The sequence below is a fragment of the Salvelinus sp. IW2-2015 genome, linkage group LG35 (assembly GCF_002910315.2).
Source record: "Salvelinus sp. IW2-2015 linkage group LG35, ASM291031v2, whole genome shotgun sequence".
In the NCBI taxonomy this organism is placed as follows: Eukaryota; Metazoa; Chordata; class Actinopteri; order Salmoniformes; family Salmonidae; genus Salvelinus; species Salvelinus sp. IW2-2015.
In genome coordinates, this window is record NC_036874.1 from 16,374,412 (window position 1) to 16,397,929 (window position 23,518).

Genomic DNA, 23,518 nt, shown 5'->3' on the forward strand with positions numbered 1-23,518 from the left:
TTTATCTCTTCCTGAAACACGTTTCCCTGTCATTATTATGTTTGACAGGATTGTAAAAAAGTTAGCTAATTAACACTGCAGGGCTTAACAGCATAACGTAGTCATTATAATAAAGTCTTATGACATGTTCGTTAATATCATTGGTATATTAATTAAATAATGTGCAGATATATAATAAATACAATAATAATACAAATAATTATATTGTATTATTATATTTTTACTATATTTGAACCATCAAATGTTGTATTATTATATAACTACTAGGCTTATACCACCTCAGAGAAAGGTCAATGAGAGCATTAAATAGGAGAAGTTATTTGTTTTATTTTTGCTTCATTAATCATTCTACAAGGATAACAGTCAACAACAACTTAACATTATGTGATCAGTCATCATCGATCTGGGAATTCGTTTGACCAGATAGGCCTGTCTTTTCGTGCCACAATTCCAGAAGAGGTGTACGCTAAAGACAATTGTTTCGTTTGAGTCGTTGCGGTTTTATTTCTTTAGGCTACTCTTCGGACTTCCTGCTGGAGATTTGGCTATTAATTGAGTCAAAATCCACTGGCTACATCAAAATGCAGTGGTTTGATGATGACCGATCCAAACCTCTTCGTGGCCAAAGTGGCCATCCAGTCCCATCCCCCTCCCATGCGTCACCTCAAGTGAACCACAACTGGTTTACTTACCTCTCCAAACCAACTTTTTGCAACCGTCAGCAACACTGCGACAGCAGGAAAATGACTGATTGCGATGGAACACATCGAGTATTCAACATTAACCCAATCACGTTACACCTAATCTCGTCACCCAATTTCGAAATAAAAGTAGACCTAGTTATAACATGGAGTTGTTTTCAATAGCCTATTATATCCTCTATTATTTAAGGGATATTTATTAAACATAAATTACGCACACATTTGATTTATACATTTCAAATTCAACATCTCCCATATATGGACCATGTTCGGGTGTAATGTTGTCTGGTGGGTTTGCAGTTGCCWCTGACCATTTGCGTTGTATTTTATTAGGCTGTGTGGGGTCGATGGCCACTAAATACGCACTCAGGACAGAGAGAGATGAAGGGGGTGGGGGCTCAGAGCTAGCGCCGTGATAAGCAGTGGTGTGGTGTGCGGTGGTCTCTCTGCATAAGCAACTGTGCGGTGGTCTCTCTGAATTGTGATTGGTCACTCGACATATGTGGGGCCCTCCAACATCAAGAACGTGCAATTAATCATGTAGGCTAATTGGGAATCACGTGGACATGGCCGAGAGGGTTGGGGTTGGTTGGTGGTAGGAAGAAGATGCTCCCTGGTCCTTTCTATATTGACCAAGAGTGAATCCTGACCAGAGGAGGAATAAAGACGTGATCCAACGCGGAGCGGGGCCCGAGACGTCCAGGCAAAAACACAGGGGGGACAGGGACTGATATAGACTAAAGACAAGCGGGACCGAAAATGGCAGAAGGTAGGCCAACAATTTGGACTAAAACACTTTGATTGGTTATTTGGTTTGACGCTATAGAGCCAAGGAGTCTCTGTTGGCCATAGATGAAGAGGTTTAGGGGGCTGGGTTACCTTGCATTGTCTTTTAGATCTTGGGTAATTATTCTACAAATTCTTCCTTGTGACTCCCACCCCTCATTGTTTGGGGCGATAAGTTGCCAGACCCTTTTGTTTATTTCGCCCTCCCACTTTCCCACCGAAGTTAAGCTTTTGCTTTTCAGCGCATTTGGCATGAAAGTGGGAAACCGTGGGCATTACGCTGCTCGAAAGGGGAAAAGGATAGCCAACATTAACTTGGGTTCTTCCTTTGACTCAAGGCGTGAATTGGCAAGATGGGTTCTGTTTCTAACCAGGAATTCCCAGGTTGAGTAGAAATCTGACGATATATTGTGTTTATTGTAGGCTCTGTCTCTAAAGAGATACAGAATGAATACCAGCTTACGAATTTAAAATTGTGTACAGTATGGAACTATTTTCCTTTTTAAATTGTCTAGTCAATACCAAAACATGCTTTATTTTGTTCGCAATAGGCTAACCCGACTTAAGTTATCGTGTTGTTGACAAAGTAGGCACTTTATAAATGTAAATGTAATTTTTGTACACGAATTTTCAAATGTAGTCTTGTAAATGCAAATGAATTGGTTTTATTTTCACGACGTAACTTTTTTTCTGTCGCACAAACGCAGCTAACGAGAGGCACATATAATTCAGTTCAACGTTGGCCAGCCATTTAGAGATATACTAGGTTTCGTCGTTCGTTTCGTGTCGGCCTGTGTTGTTTCCTCACATACTAGTACACTTAATATATACTCACTATGAGTGTGAAATATATAGGTCCTACTTGTGAAAGATTGAAATATAAGATGGGAGAATAACAAATAATTCTATCCATAGATAGAATTCTAGTTTATTGTTATTACGGACACTTACAATATTGTTGTTTATGTATTGAAATGATTTGTAGATAGGTCTATATTTAGACCTGTGGATATGATTGGTTATTGATCAAATCGTAACATATCGATCGGTTTTGCAACGATTTCTCCTCGTTTTCTACCTAATGGTTATGAATGCGTGAGGAAAAACAAGGACAGAACAAAGCTGAATGGCAATTTTACGTACGCGTCCACTCCTTTCTTAGTGTTCTGGTAAATAGTACAACGAACATTGTTTAACATATTGTTCTAAATTACAGGAGTCTGCAAGACCGAAGAGGATGAAGGACCAAGTACCGAGGAGGACTCGGAATCTTTCCACGGTGTCGGCGTATGTAAATGGTTCAACGTGCGCATGGGCTTTGGGTTTTTGTCCATGACCAACCGAGAGGGGGTCCCGCTCGAGTCTCCGGTCGATGTGTTCGTCCATCAGGTAAGAGGGGCGCCTTGGTTTTAAAATGAACTGCCTTACCGTCTAATTCTCAAACCAAATATGTGGTGAATGGTGGCCCACTATACATTGACACAGAATAACATATTCAGGCAGTTTTCTATCTCAAACGAACACGCGTTGCTGGCTTACCATGTGACCTCGTGGTCATGTACAGTGGGGTCCAAAATCATGGACATCCTTGATAAAGATGAGCAATAATGGCTGAATAAAATAAATCATTCAAATACTAGGCTATATTGTATGCAATAAAGAAAATATAAATTATATTATTTTATACTAATACAATTGCTCAGAGAAATACATATTATTGGTTATTGATCAAATTGGTTTGGGTGATTTGATAAATCACATCGTAACATATCGATCAGTTTTGCAACGATTTCTCCCCGTTTTCTAGCTAAGCATGCTGAGGAAAAACAAGGAAAGAATGAAGCTGAGTGGCCCAGTGGTTTAAGGCACTGCATCTCAGTGCTAGAGACATCACTACAGAAACCCTGGTTCAAATCCAGGCTGTATCACAACCAGCCATGATTGGGAGTACCATAGGGCTGCTCACAATTGGCCCAGCGTCGTCTGGGTTTGGCAGGTGTAGGCCTTCATTGTAAATAAGAATTTGACTTGCCTAGTTAAATAAAAGTTTAGTTTAACAAGTGATATTTTGGGGGGTCAAAATAATTGACACCCCTAGAGATTCTTATAAATAATGTAGTCAAAATATTAATATTTGGTCCCATGTCTCTAGCACTCAATAACTACATCAAGCTTGTGACTTTACAAACTTGTTGGATGCATTTGCAGTTCATTTTGGTTGTGTTTCAGAGGATCAAAGATCATACCCCCAAGACATTCTAACCTCCCCTGTTATTGGTAATAGTGAGAGGTTATCATGTCTTGGGGTTATGATCTTTGACCCTCTGTAACTTGCTCACTCATCATTATTCACAATTCATTCAAGAGTAATTTTGACAATTGTATTAGTATGAAATAATATATCTATATTTTTTAAATGCGTGTACATACAATATAGCTCAGTATTTGAATTATTTATTTTATACAGTCATTATTGTTCATCTTTATCAAGGGTGTAAACAATTTCCAATAGTGTGCAACTGCAGCCAGCAATTCGGGCCGTTCCTGCATGTGGGCATTCCCCCCACAGTGACGCCTCTAGCACTGAGATGCAGTGCCTTAGACCGCTGCGCCACTTGGGATCCTATTGGCTGATAAAGGCACTGTATGATGGGCTGCCTTGTTTGCTAAATGATCAAACGAAGAAGGCAGTGGCATAGTGCATATAGCAATAGAAGCACAGTGACATATGCCTCATTGCGTTCATACTTGTGGCTTATTGGGTATGTGGCTTTCAGTTAGTTATTTTTGTCCACCAATCCTATGGTAGTGAATGTCATTCCAGTTCATCTGTATGTCATTCTAGTGCATTGCTTGCTATGAATTATATCTGATGGTGTTTGCATGTATAGGTAAAAATACAAATGATGTCAGTTTGGAACACTGCCAAGTAGAGATATTTGCTCGATCTGATTGGGTGGGCCTGGCTCCCTAGTGGGTTTAACGTTTAACCTGACCAAATTCACATAGAAATGTGAGTTAAAGATCTGTCATTCTCATTAAAAGCAAGTCTAAGAAGCGGTAGAACAGTTCTATGTGCGCAATTTCTATGCTTCCCATTCTTACGTTTTGTTTTTGCATTGTTTACTTTCAGCTTCAAACAGCTGAAAATACAATATTTTGGGTTATGGAAAATACATTTCACAGCGGTTTAGATGGTACAATAATTCTCTACACTATACAGTGCACTCGGTAAGTATTCACACCCCTTGACTTTTTCCACATTTTGTTACGTGACAGCCTTATTCTAAAATGGAATAAATAAACACATTTCCTAATCAATCTACACACAATACCCAATAATGACAAAGCAAAAACAGTTTTTTAGAAATGTTTGTTAATTTCTAAAATAAAAAAATCGCATTTGTTTTGCAAATGTATTAATGTTTTTATTTTTTTATTTGTGCAAATGTATTAAAAGATTAAAAAAAAAAAAGAAATACTATATTTACATAAGTATTCAGACCCTATGAGACTTGAAATTGAGCTCAGGTGCATCCTGTTTTCCATGATCATCCTTGAGATGTTTCTACAACTTGATTGGAGTCCACCTGTGGTAAATTCAATTGATTGGACATGATTTGGAAAGGCACACACCTGTCTATATAAGGTCCCACAGTTGACAGTGCATGTCAGAGCAAAAACCAATGCCATGAAGTCGAAGGAATTGTACGTAGAGCTCCGAGACAGGATTGTGTTGAGACAAAGATCCGGTGAAGGGTAACAAAAAATGTCTGCAGCATTGAAGGTCCCCAAGAATACAGTGGCCTTCATCATTCTTAAATGGAAGAAGTTTGGAACCACCAACTCTTCCTAGAGCTGGCCGCCCGGCCAAACTGAGCAATCAAGGGAGAAGGGCCTTGGTCAGGGAGATGACCAAGAACCAGAGGGTCACTCTGACAGAGCTCCAGAGTTCCTCTGTGCAGATGGGAGAACCTTCCAGAAGGACACCCATCTCTGCAGCATTCCACCAATCAGGCCTGTATGGTAGAGTGGCCAGACTGAAGCCACTCCTCAGTAAAAGGCACATGACAGCCCGCTTGGAGTTTGCCAAAGGGCACCTAAAGGACTCTCAGACCAGGAGAAACAAGATTCTGTGGTCTGATGAAAGATTGAACTCTTTGGCCTGAATGCCAAGTGTCACATCTGGAGGAAACCTGGCACAATCCCTACGGTGAAGAATGGCTGGCAGCATCATGCTTTGGGGATGTGTTTTAGCCGCAGGGACTGGGAGACAGGATCGAGGGAAAGATGAAAACCTGCTCCTGAGCTCTCAGGACTTCAGGCTGGGGCGAAGGTTCACCTTCCAACAGTACAACGACCCTAAGCACACAGCCAAGACAATGCAGGATTTGCCTTTGGGACAAGTTTCTGAATGTCCAGAGCCTGGACTTGAACCCGAGCAAAAATCTCTGCAGAGACCTGAAAATATCTGTGCAGCGACGCTCCCCATCCAACCTGACAGAGCTTGAGAGGATCTGCAGAGAAGAAAGGGAGAAACTCCCCAAATACAGGTGTGCCAAGCTTAAAGCGTCGTACCCAAGACGACTCGAGGCTGTAATCGCTGCCAAAGGTGCTTCAACAAAGTACTGAGTAAAGGGTCTGAATACTTATGTAAATGTGATATTTCAGTTTTTATTTTCAATAAATTTGCTAAAATATTTAAATGGAGTATTGTGTGTCGAATGATCGGCTATGAAAAGCCAACTGACATTTACTCCTGAGGTGCTGACTTGCTACACCCTCGATAACTACTGTGATTATTATTATTTGACCATACTGGTCATTTATGAACATTTGAACATCTTGGCCATGTTCTGTTATAATCTCCACCCGGCACAGCCAGAAGAGGACTGGCCACCCCTCATAGCCTGGTTCCTCTCTAGGTTTCTTCCTAGGTTTTGGCCTTTCTAGGGAGTTTTTCCTAGCCACCGTGCTTCTATACCTGCATTGCTTGCTGTTTGGGGTTTTAGGCTGGATTTCTGTACAGCACTTTGAGATATCAGCTGATGTAAGAAGGGCTATATAAATACATTTGATTTGATGATTGATGAGGGGGAGAATAATCTAGTCCATTTTAGAATAAGGCTGTAACGTAACAAAATGTGGAAAAAGTCAAGTGGTCTGAATACTTTCCGAATGCACTGTACGTGTTTGTTTTGTCACAAACTGAAATTAGGCGAACTATTCGAATTTTAGCAATCAGCAATTGGCTGCGCTATTTCTGCATAGTGCAGCTTTAAAAGTGACTTAGTCACTTTTGTACACAGGTAATGCATGCCTCATTCACTTACGTTGATGTTTTGCTAGTGATGGCTGAAGTTATCTGGAGTTTGATGTGTTTTTACAATTTCTTTTGGCAAATAGGCTAGTTTTAAGGTGAGGAGCCATCCAAAACACAGATTTTTCCTTTTAACTGTGTTTTTGTCTTGACACTTGAACGTTCATTGCATGGTAATTTATTCCAAGTGAAGACCACTGGCCTACCTATGAGGCAATGGGCTTGTTCGACATTGCAGGAAATTGCCGACTGACTAATCAACAAATCACTTTGCATCAATGATAACTACTCATTATTTGTAGATCAGTCAGATGCAATTGACCCACTACGCATCACGAATTTGAAGCTCTCGAACACGACCAGTGTCTTTTCATCCTCATGGTGTCCAGGTCCCATGAGTGAATTGAGAAACTACCCAGGTTAACCCACCCTGACCAATAGTGAAGGGGAGGCACCCTTTTCCCTCCTAGTTTCCATGTGAGTGAGACCCTTCCACTACTAGCTGAGAAGATAACGGCTTAGCATCTCATTTTGAGAAGTCCACTATAGCTGCTCATTCACTTCAGATTCCTGAAATCTAAGTGATTAATAAATCCTCCGTGCTGCTGTCTCCTCTCTGCCAAGTCTATGTTAATGGTGAAGGAGGGAGGGAGATTTGAGGTGTACCATAACCCCAAAGTCACCATGGGGCACTCTGTTCACAACGCTGACATCAGCAAACCGCTTGCCCACACGACGCCACACACGCTGTCTGCCTTCTGCCCGGTACTGTTGAAACCGACATTCATCCGTGAAGAGTGCACTTCTCCAGTGTGCCAGTGGCCATGGAAGGTGAGCATTTGCCCACTGGAGTCGGTTACGATGCCAACCTGCAGTCAGGTCAAGACCCTGGTGAGGACAACTAGCATGCAGATGAGCTTCACTGAGATGATTTCTGACAGTTTGTGCAGAAATTTTTCAGTTGTGCAAACACACAGTTTCACCAACTGTCCGGGTGGCTGGTCTCAGACGATCCCGCAGGTGAAGAAGCCGGATGTGGAGGTCTTGGGCTGGCGTGGTTACACCTGGTCTGTGGTTGTGAAGACAGGTTGGACGTACTGCCAGATTCTCTAAATTGACATTAGAGGCTGCTTTTAGAGTGGCCTTTTATTGTCCCCACACAAGGTGCACCTGTGTAATGATCATGCTGTTTAATCTGCTTCTTGATATGCCACACCTGTCAGGTGGATGGATTATCTTGGCAAAAGGAAAAATGCTCACTAACAGGGATTTAAGCAATTTTGTGAACAAAATTTGAGCGAAATAAGCTTTTTTAACTAATCTGTTATTTATTTATTTTATTTAACCTTTATTTAACTAGGCAAGTGTTCATTTGATCTGTTAAGATAGCCAGGAATAAATGTTCCTTAGAGGGGTCTACACAGTCTACCCAAACGAAGCCGAAGGAGGTCCGTTTGCGCCGTTCTCTACATACTGTGGTTCTACAGTGCATTCGGAAAGTATTCAGACCCCTTGACATTTTCCACATTTTTTTACGTTACAGCCTTATTCTAAAATTGATTAAATTGCTTTCCCCCCCATCAATCTGCACACAATACCCCATAATGACAAAGCAAAAACAGCATTTAAGAAAATTTAGAAAATGTATTGCATAAGAAACTGAAATATAACATTTGCATAAGTATTCAGACCCTTTACTCAGTATTTTGTTGAAGCACCTTTCGGAGTGATTACAGCCTCAAGTCTTCTTGGGTATGACGATACAGCTTGGCACACCTGTATTTGGGGAGTTTCTCCCATTCTTCTCTGCAGATCCTCTAAAGCTCTGTCAGGTTGGATGGGGAGCGTCGCTGCACAGCTATTTTCCGGTCTCTTCTGAGATTTTCATTCGGGTTCAGATCCGGGCTCTGGCTGGGCCACTCAAGGACATTCAGAGACGTGTCCCAAAGCCACCCATGTGTTGTCTTGGCTGTGTGCTTAGGGTCGCTGTCCTGTTGGAAGGTTAACCGTTGCCCCACTCTGAGGTCCTGAGCGCTTTGGAGCATGTTTTCATCAAGGATCTCTCTGTACCTTGCCCCGTTCATCTTTCCCTCGACCCTGACTAGTCTCCCAGTCCCTGCGGCTGAAAAACATCCCCACAGCATGATGCTGCCATCACCATGCTTCACTGTAGGGATGGTGCCAGGTTTCCTCCAGACGTGACTCTTGGCATTCAGGCTTGGTTTTATCAGACCAGAGAATCGTATTCCTGACGGTCTGAGAGTCTTTAGGTGCCTTTTGGCCAGCTCCCAAGTGGGCTATTATGTGCCTTTTATTGAAGAGTGGCTTCCCTCTGGCCACTCTACCATAAAGGCCTGATTGGTGGAGTGCTGCAGAGATGGTTGTCCAAATTCTCCAATCTCCACAGAGGAACTGTTGAGCTCTGTCAGAGGGACCATCGGGTTCTTGGTCACCTCCCCGACCAAGACTCTTCTCCCCCAATTGCTCAGTTTGGCCGGGCGGCCAGCTCTAGGAAGAGTCTCGGTGGTTCCAAACTTCTTCCATTTAAGAATGACGGAGGCCAATGTGTTCTTGGGGACTTTCAATGCTGCAGACATTTTTTGGTACCCTTCCCCAGATCTGTGCCATAACACAATCCTCTCTCGGAGCTCTACGGACTATTCCTTCGACCGAATGGCTTGGTTTTTGCTCTAACATGCACTGTCAACTGTGGGACCTTATTTAGTGGGGCGGCAGGTAGCCTAGTGGTTAGAGCCCTAGTAACCAAAAGGTTGCAAGATCGAATCCCAGAGCTGACAAGGGAGAAATCTGTTGTTCTGTGTAACGGTCGTTCTCCTCCTCTTCGTCTGAAGAGGAGGAGTAGGGATTGGACCAAAGCGCAGCGTGATAGTTTGACATAATGATTTATTTAAATGATAGAACGAAACACGAAAACACTTTAACAAACTACAAAACAAATAAACGATGTAGACAGACCTGACTTGAGAACTTTACAAACCACGAAGAACGCACGAACAGGAACAGACTACATACACGAACGACAAACGAAACAGTCCCGTGTGGTAGACATACAGACACGGAAGACAACCACCCACAAACAAACAGTGAGAACACCCTACCTTAATATGGTTCTCAATCAGAGGAAACGTCAAACACCTGCCTCTAATTGAGAACCATATCAGGCAACACATTAACCCCAACATAGAAACACAAAACATAGACTGCCCACCCAGCTCACGTCCTGACCAACTAAACAAAGTTAAACAAAGGAAAAATAAGGCCAGGAACGTGACATTCTGCCCCTGAACAAGGAGGTTAACCCACTGTTCCTAGGCCGTCATTGAAAATAAGAATTTGTTCTTAACTGACTTGCCTAGTTAAATAAAGGTAATATTTAAAAAATAAAAATAGACAGGTGTGTGCCTTTCCAAATAATGTCCAGTCAATTGAATTTACCACAGGTGGACTCCAATCAAGTTGTAGAAACATCTCAGGGATGATTAATGGAAACAGGATGCACCTGAGCTAAATTTCGAGTCTCATAGCAAACGGTCTGAATATGTATGTGAATAACCACCAGCTGTAGACCTCTGACTGACAACATTTTAAATCCGATTCTACAAAAATCAGTGCACGCTCGCTTCGCAAATTACGTTCAGAAGTGTGAAGTACTCCAACAGTATTGGTGTATCTGAGCCATTATATGTAATTATAACTCTTTCCTCCTTTTCAGAACCACTGCCTTTTAGACCATTTATTTCAACTATTTTAACTTTTAATCTGTTGAAATGGCCAGGACTACAATCACGCTCCAAATGAATGCGTTGTTCCTAAAAACATTCCTTTAATATAAATCTATTTCTCATTAAGTAATTTGTATGACTAAATACTTATTTAATTCTTCCCAGAATGCGGACATCTCTCTTCTAGTGCTGCCACTCTAGATTCCAAGCCTTTTAAAGCATATGTTTGAATAAGTGAACAATATCTGTTAACGATGTAACTGGGACAATGTCCTCCTGAACCCTGTCCTTTGACATCTTAAGTAGTGACTTCTCCGCTGATTTCCTCCCCTAGCCATCAGGGTTCAGGTCAATTACATTTCATTTGAATTCAGGAAGCAAACTCAAACCTTGAAAAATTCGGAATTGGAATTACAGTTTACCTTTTCAATTGAAATGGTAGTGACCCCAACCCTGCTAGCCATTGTTAGGAAGGCGAGATCATGTGTGTCCAAATGACATATGGCTACGGTGTATTATGGCAATGGGGCTTTGGCCCTGAAATGAGTCACTGCGTGTCAGGTAGAGAACATGAACTCCCGGGGCCTGCTGGCCTTTGTGTGCAGGTGAACAATAGGACCACGAATCCCAATGAAGCATGCTCCTCTCGGCTGTGACCGAGCCCCTCAGCCCCTCTTTGTCCTAGCAGCAATCCCTTCCCATTGTCCTCTTTCTCTCTCTCATCGTATGTCTTCATTCATCTACCCCACTCTGTTTTATTCAAGCTAGTATGGACATAGCCTACAGTAGAGCTTCATATCGCCCTCCAATGCACTTCACCAGGTTGGTAGGGTTTAAGGCCATACTAGGAGTCTCCTTCCTCTTTCCACATGGTATGTTCTCTGTGTTGGGGGTGTGTATGGATGAACCTACCCACTCCTGTGGAGCAGGGGAGGTCACACGTGTGAGGGGAAGTGGGTTAACAGTCACTGGGGCCAATGCACAATGGAGCAGCTTTTCAAGGGGCCACTTCTGTCACCCAAATGGAGTTATGGATGACCCATCGTGTGTCCCAGATCTGCTTGTAACTTCACAGCAGATGCTCATCAGTGACCATTAAAGTATGAAGGAACGGTTCACTTTACTGTAATTTTCCTCATTACAGATGCTATTGCATTGCTATTTTTCATGACACAATAGATGCAGTTCTTTGTAGGCCATGTGGCTTGTATTTGAATTAGTGTCCTGGTTAAAATACGATCTATGGCACCAAATTTTGTGATGCTTTTATTTTCAAGCTAGCCTAATTGTAACTGTTTAAACCTTCCACCTCAAAGCAACTGCACAGTTACACACACGTTGTTGTTGATATTTGAAGCAATATGCAGAGAAGGCTGTCAAAGAAGGATAAATCAGATAGTGGCAGTTTCCCATTCACAGATTATTCCTAGTCCTGGACTAAAATGCATTTTCAATTGATTGAGCTTGCTTTTTAGTCAAGGACGAGGCTCAATCTGGCTCTGGGACTCCACCCCCTAGTCTTTTACATATATCCTTAAGATTGCCTCATTACATTACATTTAAGTCATTTAGCAGACGCTCTTATCCAGAGCGACTTACAAATTGGTGCATTCACCTTATGATATCCAGTGGAACAACCACTACAATAGTGCATCTAACTCTTTTAAGGGGGGGGGGGGGGGGGGTAGGAGGATTATTTTATCCTATCCTAGGTATTCCTTAAAGAGGTGGGGCCTCAAATAATATAAGATCGTCCCAGCCTGACAATGGTAGCCATTGACAGTTCTGGAGAGGAAATCCTCTGTGGTGAGCATGGCTGATGTCTTCCCTCTCCTAAAATGGGTCCATGAAATCAGACAAATGGCACTTGGTGCCTAGGAAATACCTACATGAGGTGGCATAGCCATCAGTCTTGTCCTGACACTGACCTGAGCATGAGAGAAATAATTGGGTTTTTGGCTCTACAATTGTGGAATTCTGTTCGCAGCTAAATATTGATCACCCTCTAGTTCTCAAAGGTTAGTTGAAACTTCTGATAGGAAACACCAGGTTTCATTGCTAATCATATCAAAATCAATGATATCTGCTGCCTGGTTGCAGATATACCATACCACCAATCCAAAAGCTCTTTTGGAGGGTTCTTGTTTTACCCAGGCTGCCTCTGGCATTACCCCTTAATGCACAGCCCATTCCCCTTTTTCATAGCCTCCCCTTTCCTCCCCCCATTTCTTCATCCCTCCCTCCCTCATTTTCCCCTCCTCCAAGGCTCCAAGGCATCTCATGGCTGAACTTCTCTCTGCTGAACAGCGCTACCTGGGTCAACTGAGGTGAAGGCAGCAGAATGGGATCCGAAAAAAGGGTCTGTAGGATACTGTAGCTTAAAGTACTGGGTCGTATTAATTTGGCACCAATAAAACAGGATGGGACTATTTTAGTTTCGCGCTTCATAACGTTTCAAACGTTTTCTGTTGTGTGCCCCTATGAACACGAACCTGGTTTGATGTTAGCATAGTCTTTAGCGTTAATCTAAGGATCATGGTGTTGATTGTGTCCCTACTCTTGAGCTGTTGAATGCGTTCAGGCTTTGAGTTTATATTGATTCCATGCTAAATGTATCACATTTGAGCAAAACAATCAATCGATTATTAACTCAAAGCATGCAGGTACCTATCATTTGGAGTGACGATGTGTTAATTCTCATCTTATCTGCGTGTCTCTCTGCCAAACAACCATCCAAGGAATGTTTCCCTGAAACCCCCCTCCCCCCTACCCCACCCCCAACCCTATCCCTCCCAGCAAGAATCCTGCAGTGGTGGTTAGTGTGTTAGTGGTTCTTTGTGATGTAGTTGGGAAGAGAGGTTGGGGGGTAGGGGACATTGTAGTGCGGAATGCCGGTCCTTTGGCAGAGGGGGATGGGTGAAGGTTATCACATCAGGTTTACCACTCAAACACAAGAAACTCACAGGCCACTGTGGCCAGTGTTGGGCAACAGACCAATGCAGACTAGGGAGGGGAGGACAAATAGTCCGTCTGACAATAAGAGGCTTTGTAGTTGTTGTTTATTTATGAGGTTAGACAGAATGATCAACAGTCAGGAGACTTAGGACAGATGCCAGATAGCGCCTATCTCTGTTCGAAAAGTTTGAAGATAGCATAGTGTTCACAGAGGGTCACTCCTCAGCGTCTCCCTTGGCCGACTATTAGTTGATTTGTTAGCTGATGCTGCAAGGTTTTTGTGATTGCGTCGTCATTGATTTGGAGCATATCATGCAGCGAGACGTAAGATCTGTTCGTAAGGATGTGTAACGACTAAACAATCCTCCAAGATATGTTTGAAATGCCCCTTGGAAAGTCCCTCTATGTTCAAAATGTGACGTTTGATATGACCTCTAAAAGGTTACAGGGCCATATTCACAAGAGTCTCAAATTAGGAGTGCTATTAAAGGATACGTTTTTCCTTTTAGATCATAATGACTAGAATTATATGGAGAGCGGGAGCTGATCCTAGATCAGCACTCCTACTCTGAGATGAATTTGGAAAGGGGCACAGGAATGAAGGTGAAACTTCTAATAGTGTTATGATGTTTCCTTCTACTGTCTTTCTCTCCCCTCCAGAGTAAGCTGCACATGGAGGGCTTCCGCAGCTTGAAGGAGGGCGAGGCGGTCGAGTTCACCTTCAAGAAGTCAGCCAAAGGCCTGGAGTCCCAGAGAGTCACTGGGCCAGAGGGCACACACTGTGTGGGCAGCGAGAAGAGACCCAAAGGCAAGAGCGTCCAGAAACGTCACTCCAAAGGAGATAGGTGAGTGCCTGCCTTGTAGGCACATTCTGTACATCGAATGGGGACAAGGTATACACTAATACACTGAAACAGAAAGTAATTCCTGCAAATATTCAAAAAAGCTATATAACACGGATGTCAGGTGAAAAAGAGGTGGTTCACAAAACGAAAATGGACAGAAAATGCCTTATCAGATAAGCAGCAATGTACTTAATCGTCTCATAGTAGGGGTCTAACATACTCAAAAGATGGTGGGACAAAGTATTTTCTTTATTGTGGTTGGATCTCACATCTGCAATAGTGCATCCATTTTGGATATGATGCAAAATGGTGTTTCCGTTTTATCCTGTTCTGTCCTCTTCTTCTTTTCCTTGACCCCCACCCCTGGCCGGGGTTAGGGTCACACAGGCAGGCTTGGCGTGTGACCTGGATCAATAGCTGTTTAATTCTGGACGTCCCTTGTGGATTTAAACCCAGTGGTTCTCTCTTGAAAAACCTTTTCCAAACCTCTTCCACAAAATGTGTTTTTGTGGTGGTAACCTGAACTGGTAACATGAATGTTTCTGATGATTGATGATTCAGTTGATGAATTATAATTATCCTGTCATTACAGTAAAATATGAAATATTTAATTCTAGGTGTTTTTTATTTATAAAAAAAAGTGTTTGATGTTGAAATATTACTCATGTTAGTTATAATAACCAATCTACAAAACTAAGAGTTATTTGGGCTTGTCCCTTTAAAATAACTCTTAATGGTTCTTGGTAGAACCATTTTATCCATAAAGAACCCTTCTAGAAGCCTTTTTTCCATTGAGAAGGTTCCCGAAGAACCCTTTTGCATGAAAAAGGTTCCATACCCCACTACTTGCATAATGCATTCCTTTTAAAATCCACAAATCCCTTCACTTTTTCTCACCGTAAAGTAAAAGTGAGAGGGCCAACATTGTGGGTCCTTTGTCCGTTGTGGATATTGTGATGGGTTAGAGAGGGGTATCAATGTGGCCTCCTGTCAATTGTGATTATGCCCAGAGTGTAGTCAGGGTGAGAATGGAGATTGTTACGGCCTCAAAGAGTCCTGGGAGGCCTGTGGTGCACGATTCACTCTCCCAAGACTATGCTGGTCCTTATAAGAGGATTCATATGTGGCCAACTCCAACATTTTCAATGGAGAATAAGATCAACTGTTTTATACTATTTCTTGATGATTAGTCAGTACATAGGTCTAAGATTCTAAACGATTTTTGTCAATGATTTTCGTCAATGGCATATTCAATGTTCTTTATTAGGTGGCGGTGTTAGCATGGGATTAGAAACAGAGGGCCCTGGCACTCGTTTCAACAGTGTTATCTGGACTCTCCATATTTCTTCAAATATGGCCATAGTCAGCCACAATTTATTTTCTGATTCCACCTTAAGGTGTCCACATTTTTCCGTGCTGAAACAGTTCGGAAAAGTTTGTGCATATATTATGATGACATTTTGTGATGTTTTTGTTCATTTTGGACTTCGGTAAGGGCTTTTTCGGCCATACGAAATGTTTTCTTGAGACAAGCTGAAGTCGGTAGCCGAAGTCTACGCCCCATCGTCGGTGATTGCTCAACAATAAGGGTTCGTCAGTAAAGCCTTTGTTGTCATTCAACGAGAGACGACTCGTTTTCATGCACATTTTTTTTAATTGAGAATTACTGCACCAAACATCTTAGTTAGATGTAAAATTGCGTGACTAAGATCTCCTCTGCAAAAACGTCAAAATTAATGACAGATTTCTTGCATTATCCTAGATTAATTCAGACTATTTTGAGGAAGTGTACTGGCTACGGCGACTCAAAATGGACAAACAGTACTATTGCGACTACTATTGCGAAGGTATTTCAAGGGAGTGTGCAATCACACGAGTTCGGTTCGCCACGCCGACTTCAGCAACCCGATGTCACAGGAAGGCCTGTCTCTTATACACATCTAGATGTGTATAAGAGACAGATATTATACTCTATATCATCTACTGCATCTTGCCATCTTTATGTAATACATGTACCACTAGCCACTTTAAACTATGCCACTTTATGTTTACATACCCTACAGTACTCATCTCATATGTATATACCGTACTCTATACCTGTCTCTTATACACATCTAGATGTGTATAAGAGACAGTGTATATACTGTACTCTATATCATCTGTCTCTTATACACATCTAGATGTGTATAAGAGACAGGTATATACTGTACTCTATATCATCTACTGCATCTTGCCATCTTTATGTAATACATGTACCACTAGCCACTTTAAACTATGCCACTTTATGTTTACATACCCTACAGTACTCATCTCATATGTATATACCGTACTCTATACCATCTACTGCATCTTGCCTATGCCGTTCTGTACCACCACTCATTCATATATCTTTATGTACATATTCTTTATCCCTTTACACTTGTGTGTGTATAAGGTAGTAGTTGTGGAATTGTTAGGTTAGATTACTTGTTGGTTATTACTGCATTGTCGGAACTAGAAGCACAAGCATTTCGCTACACTCGCATTAACATCTGCTAACCATGTGTATGTGACTAATAAAATTTGATTTGATTTGATTTTAGCTAGTTGCCATCCGAACTGAAGCATGCTGACGCCTTTAGTAGGTAAATATGATGCAGGGAGGGGAAAAAACCCTGTCCATTTAATTGATAACAGATGTAGGAGCCCGGGAGGGGGTTAGAGGTCACTGTAACCATGGCAACCGTGTATGACTAAAATGTCGGGGGTTGGGGTTGCGGGGGTTAGAGAGGACTGCGGAGGTCAGAGTTGGGAGATCATTGCTGCAGCTGTTTAGACAAAGGACCACTTCCCTTTTCCTGCTCGTGCTCCCTGATCGATGTTGAGACAGTTGGGCCAGGCCAGAGCTTCTGTGTTGGTACACCTTGGCACCAACCTAACGGCCAGTGGTACAAGCAACTGTGGTACAAGTATAAGCAACTGACCTCCCTGAGCCTCCCCTGACCAAGCCTCATCTGCATCATTGGGGGAAGGAGGTCTTCAATAGCGCCTCAGTGGCATAGCAGCGGTGACAGCCCCACTCCCACTGCCCATCTGTCAGCCGCCCCTGGACGCGTGGCTATTCTATAGGTCCTGTTTAAACCGAAGCTATCAAAGTTCGGCTACTCTTATGGCTACCATTGACCTTAACCCTTATGCATGGACTGTGATACTCTGTGTACTTTCTATGGAGAAGGAATATAATTGATGTAGCTAAAAAGACCTCATTGCAGCAAAGTACTGTGGATAAAGAATGAAACGGGTGGTTAATTTGTAGATGGGAGGCCATTCAAAGTAACAGATAGCCTACTGAAACATACAGAGAAAACATGCTTTTATAAATAGCGTACATCCTGTATTCAATTTGCATTTGCACATGTGGTAGAACAAAGATAATTTGAACTTTTTAACCCACTTTTAATCATCCTATTCTCATAAAAAGGATGGTCATAGGCAGTGCTAGAGGCGTCACTGCAAACCCTGGTTTGATTCCAGGCTGTATCATAAACGGACGTGATTGGGAGTCCCATAGATCGGCTCACAATTGGCACAGCGTCGTCCGGGTTAGGGTTTGGCCGGGGTAGGCCGTCATTGTAAATAAGAACTTGTTCTAAACTGACTTGCCTAGTTAAATAAAGATAAAATAAAATAAATAAATGGGCTACAGCATGGAACTGGCCAGATTTCTTGGTTTGCTGCTGCAGCATAACTGGCATATGCTGCCCTCTTGTGGATTGCAGGTGACAGCGCATCTCACTCAATACGAGATCAGGGGCCATATGTAGGGAAAGGTCTGACTGTACAACTGAATGCATTGTTGTACAACTGTTGTACAACAGAATGCATTCTACTGAAATGTGTCTAACGCATTTAACTCAACCCTTCTGAATCAAAGAGGTGCGGGGGGCTGCCATCGATATCCACGTCATCGGTACCCGGGGAGCAGTTGTTGTTGGGGGTTAACTGCCTTGCTCAGAGGCAGAATGGTAGATTTTTACCTTGTTGGCTCGGGGATTCGATCCACCAACTTTTCGGTTACTGGCCCAACACTCCTATCAAATGTAGGATCTTAATTTGAGCCAGTTTCTAAAGCAGGAAAATAATCCTGCAGCAATAAGAAATGTAAATTATTTTGTGGATTACAATTACTGGACATTTGTGTAGGTGATGAGATACATTTTTTTACAGGGAAAATCAAGTCTGAAATTTCTAAGTGGAAAGGACAAACTTCAGAAGCCTTTTTAAACCTCAAATACACTACAAGTTTTTTGCATCGCTGGAAAGTTCTCCTGCAACTGGGTGATCAAATTAAGATCCTACATCTGTAGGATCAGGTCCTCACTGTCCATACAATCCTATTCATTGTGATATAAAGGCTAAGCTGATCCTAAATCAGCACCACTCTGCAACGCTTGATACATATGGCCCAGTCCTACATTTATCAGCCTGGTTTAGGGGATCAGTTTGAGCTGAGGTGCAGAATCGCTAATCTTCATCAGATAACGAGTAGTTATTTGAGAGGGGATTTGTAGATCAGTGATTCTGTGCAGTGTCTTCAATATCAAACACGCACTTTGTCTTGTTTTTTAGGTGCTACAACTGCGGAGGCCTGGACCACCATGCCAAGGAGTGCAAGTTGCCGCCTCAGCCCAAGAAGTGCCATTTCTGCCAGAGCATTTCCCACATGGTCGCCAACTGCCCAATCAAAGCACAGCAGTCCTCGCCACGTTCTCAGGGAAAGCCCTCCTCCTTGAAAGGGGACGAGGAGGAACAAGGCCACTCGCCCCCGCCCCCCGTGAGCTCCGATTGAACGAGGAGACGCAGGAAGGAAGCTTGGGGAAGCTTTACTGGATAGATGACCGCTAAGTTTCCTTTCAACTGTATTAGACGCTTTTGGAACTACCTCAGGTTTTTGTAAACAAAACGATCATGAAGAAAGAATGTTACTGAAGTTCATCTTTTTTGGTGTAACACTCACAAATACAGCTGTATTATTATAGCACTCAGGAAATATTTGTAAAAATGTATGGAACCGCTATTGAGGGGTTTAAACTTGTAATAAGTTATGGCACATCACATACTATTTTGATGTCTTTATAGAATAGAAAGTTGTTTATTTTTCACAGAGCAGATCATGAGAAACCACTCACACTAGCACGCTACTATACTAAACTCACCAGGAAGCTTAAAATCACAGTGTCAAGTAGATAGCTCAACACTTTTTCTGCCTTACAACTTCTTGACTTTCCTGATTGTTTACACCCCACTATATCCGACAAAGACAGAGTTGTGACACTACACCTCTGCAAATGAATGTTAGTCTCATAGGTGGTAATGGGCGGGTACATACGAACCAACGGGACGGGGTAATGGGTAATAGCTATAGGCAATGTATTGGCGGCTACCAATATTGTAGGTGACCATCCAGATGTCCTGGGGACAAATGAATGTCAAACCAAAAAGTATGGCATTTATGGCCAGCTTTCGGTTGTTGTTGTGGTTGCGTCATTTCTGTTACATGTCTGATTTTCTGCTGCTACATTACAACCATACACTAGAACCCTACAGATGTAGGATCTTAATTTGATCACTCTTTTGTTTCTGAGAATTTTCCCGCACAGCAGGAAATGCAACTTGTAGTGTATTCAAGGCTTCTAAAGTTTGTGATTTCCACTTGAAAATGTCAGACTTGATTTGCCCTAAAGAAATATGTATCAACCCTTATATAAAATGTCCATTAATTATAATCCACATAATAATTCACATTTCCTGTTGCTGCAGATTTATTTTCCTGCCGTAACAAACTGCCTTAAATTAAGATCTTACATCTCTATAATCAACTTGATCATCCTCTGCTTAGACTACATACATCAGTATTTGGAATTTAATCACTGACTCCAGTAATCGCACCAATACCTGTGAAATGTATCCAACATAAGTAATTTATCATGTAGAAATCAGATGCAAGATTTTAATGGATTACTGAGGTTGATTCATAAATCTACATAATCATACTTGTCCTGTTTATACTTGACAGTCGAAGCAGCAGCAGCATCAGGCGTTGTCTACTGTCTTAGAAAAAAAGGTGCTGCTTAGAACCATAAGGGTTCTTCGAGTGAAAAAGGCTTCATGTAGCACCCTTTCCCACCACAAAGAACCCCTTTGAGAACAAATTTTTTCAAGAGTAAAAGCGGGAGCAACACATTTTTATTCAGTGTCGTCAATTACTAGGTACCTATTTAAGACATTGCCTCCAAAGCCGCTTGTGAGGACTATACAGGAACACCACAGTCGTATTCACAAGGCACCAAACGGAAGAAAACGGACTGAAACAGGGAGGGACTACCAGAATTTGTCCAATAAGAAACGCTTGTTTTCGTTTGTTGCGAATCGTTTCTGCTACGGCGTGCACTAATGAATATCGACCCAGCCCTGCATGGAGGTGCATGTAGAACTAGCTAAGCCAATCAGCCTTTACTCCCGTTTTACAGGAGAAGCTGAAAGACAGACCTCTAACATCCAATTAATATATATTTAGAATTATTATGAAGCCTTTTTAAAATAGTGCTTGTTATTTATTTGTATCTAAATTGCGCTGCAGCTTCTCCTCATATTCAGGTTAAGGTCACTCCGTGATTGCCTGGTCCCAGCTCTGTTTGTGCTGTCTTGCCAACTCCTATGGTCATTGTTACGCCAAACAAATACAGATCTAGGACCAGGTTAACTGTGGTGGGTTTTCCATCACATACTAGACATACTAGACATCAGATATCTTAGCTACTCGTGTCTGCCTTTATCGTGTTCAATGCTGTTTGAGTTTAAAGGGACGTAACACCTAAAATCTAAGTTTGTCAGATACCTCAAAGGGGTCTCCTGTTGAGATAAATCCATGTCCCAGGCTAGTTTTGTATCCAGCTATGCCATAATCCAAAATGGAATTGCAGTGCTTATCTTTTCCATTCATTTGGAGTTGAGGCATATAGCTGCATCTACACCACCAATGGCATAGGATGTGGATTCATCTTGACATAAGACGACTTTTGTTGTCTAAAAATATCTGACAAAGTTTATAATGACCCTTTTAATAATTAATTTGTATGATTTACTGCTACACACAATTAGCGTTCCAGTGTTGTGAATCTTCTCTTTTTATCTATGCCAAAACCAATGCAAATGTCACTCTTGCACTAATCATGTAGGAGATGCATTATTGTATTCTATTCTATTCAGTTTAATCTTATGAATATGTGTTCCATATTTTTATATTTTGATTTACAAGATACTTGTTGCATGTAGGTGGTGAACGAAACGTATATATAACCTCCACTCAGGCTCGTCCCTCAGGAATCACAAATCTGAAAACTCAGGGAATACTTCCGATTTATTTTCGAAGGCTTGGAAGGGGCGATGGAGGAGGGTTGGGGAGGGATGGGATTGGGGTGCAATGTTTGTCTATATTAGTTGTATGTGTGCAGTGAAAGACAAGGGAGTGTTCTGGTGCCAAATCAAAGTGCATGACAAGAAAACGGTAGAGGACCTCTGGGTCCAGATTTGAATTTCTCGGCATAACAGTAAAACTCTCTTTTTCTCTAATCCGCACAAAATGCTTTCAAATGGCAGTTAATCACGAAGAATAAAACAAATTCATAGCGTGCTCTTAAAACTAGTCTTAAAATGTTTTGACATGTGAGACTATATGAGTTATTACACACTATATTATATACTTAGTCAACATATCTAATACCACATCTGCTGATGTATTATTTTGCCCTACATAATAATATGTCATGACAGGCCTATAATATTCCTCTATTATTGTATTTTTCCCTCTATAATCGTTGTTGATGGGGAGTTTATGAGAATATTGTTACCATATTAAGGGATTGGGGCTAGTAGTATTATACACATTGGGGTTGTCTCGTCTCAATACGTGGCTAAACATGGTATTTCAGACTATCAAAGATTTCCCAGATTGTTATTGGGTGATGGGATATAATATTTTCCAAGTCGTACACATTTAAGGAAGTGATACATGTTTTAACTCAGGATTTTGTCATGTAAAGAAATGTGGTGATAGCACATGGCCATTGATTCAGTCATGTGGGGGACTATAGCGCGCATAGACGTCTGTGTATAATAAGATTCAAGTTTTTTTTAAATGAACATTTGTACTTGCCGGGTTTAGAAAATGTTGCGGTATGAATGTCAATGAATGCTGATTGCCACTGATGACCTAAACCCTTCCCATTAAAAAAGAGAGACACAACTCATGTGTATTTTGCTCATCTCTGGTTAGTAAGCCCTCTGATGATTAAATTACATCAGAGTTGTTTCACAACCCTCTACTATCTCTCAAATTCTCCACTGTGGACTGATGAAAAGTAATATTACTCATTTCTGCAGAGGTCATTGCTTAGATCATAACACTGTTTCACTGTTATGGACTAGTAGAAATAAGCAATGCAAGTGCCAAACTGAATGAATATAATGTAAACAAAGCTTTGTTGTACCTCAATAACTATATTAGCTAAATTGGTATCCTGTATGGCACAGCTAAAGTCGTTTTTGAACCATGTGTGTTTGAGCAAAACTGTTTTACCTCAACCTATTTTGACTCCCCATTGATGTGTTGTTGTCACATTGTGATTTGATTGTTGATTGTTAGATGAGTTAGATTTATCTTAAAAGGCAAAGGACTGAGTATATTATTATGTCCTCAGGGTTACATGGAAACCACAGAAAAACATATAGGCTACTGCATACACAAGTGACTCTTGTGTCATGTTTATGCTTTTTGTGCTATTACATCATTTGTGATCATAGGCCATTTGATGCAGTGGTGTGGTATCTATGGGGGATGTTGCCTGTCATTTCCAAAGAATGTGCATTTATTATACTGAGGAATGTATCAATGTTTACTGCCATAAATCTTTGGCTCTTGAACCATATAATCTTATGCTCAGGTATCTCAGGCACCTCAGGATACTGGGATGATTGGTTGGATTTGTTATTCACTTCCTCATTTCGTTAAGGTGTAAAGCATGCATTCCAAAAAAACTGTGACTAACAGTTTACTGATTTGTGAAGATACAATTTCCTACTAGTGAATAATAAACATCTGCCACTATTCAATGTGTTTCCTGTTGTAGT

At 41.6% G+C, this 23,518-nt stretch overlaps 1 protein-coding gene across 2 annotated transcripts; it reads left to right on the forward strand.

Moving 5' to 3' along the window:
• The first annotated feature begins 1,159 nt into the window (after positions 1–1,159).
• On the forward strand, positions 1,160–23,500 carry LOC111959030 (protein lin-28 homolog A-like). 2 transcript variants are annotated; one of them, XM_023980441.2, is made up of 4 exons: positions 1,160–1,470; positions 2,704–2,876; positions 14,166–14,350; positions 18,959–23,500. In XM_023980441.2, exons 1-4 carry the CDS (start codon positions 1,461–1,463, stop codon positions 19,176–19,178), a joined length of 588 nt encoding a protein of 195 aa, XP_023836209.1. In that variant the 5' UTR covers positions 1,160–1,460; the 3' UTR covers positions 19,179–23,500. The 2 variants fall into 2 exon arrangements, with proteins under 2 accessions (XP_023836209.1, XP_023836208.1); XM_023980440.2 differs by lacking the exon at positions 1,160–1,470 and adding an exon at positions 1,649–1,871.
• The last annotated feature ends 18 nt before the right edge of the window (positions 23,501–23,518 follow it).

What these genes read in the sequence shown, in the direction of transcription:
- LOC111959030 (XM_023980440.2), top strand. Translation starts at nt 1,841, where the DNA reads ATGGGTTCTGTTTCTAACCAGGAATTCCCAG. An exon ending in TTCTAACCAGGAATTCCCAG is followed by an intron (nt 1,872 to 2,703) that starts GTTGAGTAGAAA and finishes TCTAAATTACAG; the next exon opens with GAGTCTGCAAGACCGAAGAG. An exon ending in CGTCACTCCAAAGGAGATAG is followed by an intron (nt 14,351 to 18,958) that starts GTGAGTGCCTGC and finishes CTTGTTTTTTAG; the next exon opens with GTGCTACAACTGCGGAGGCC.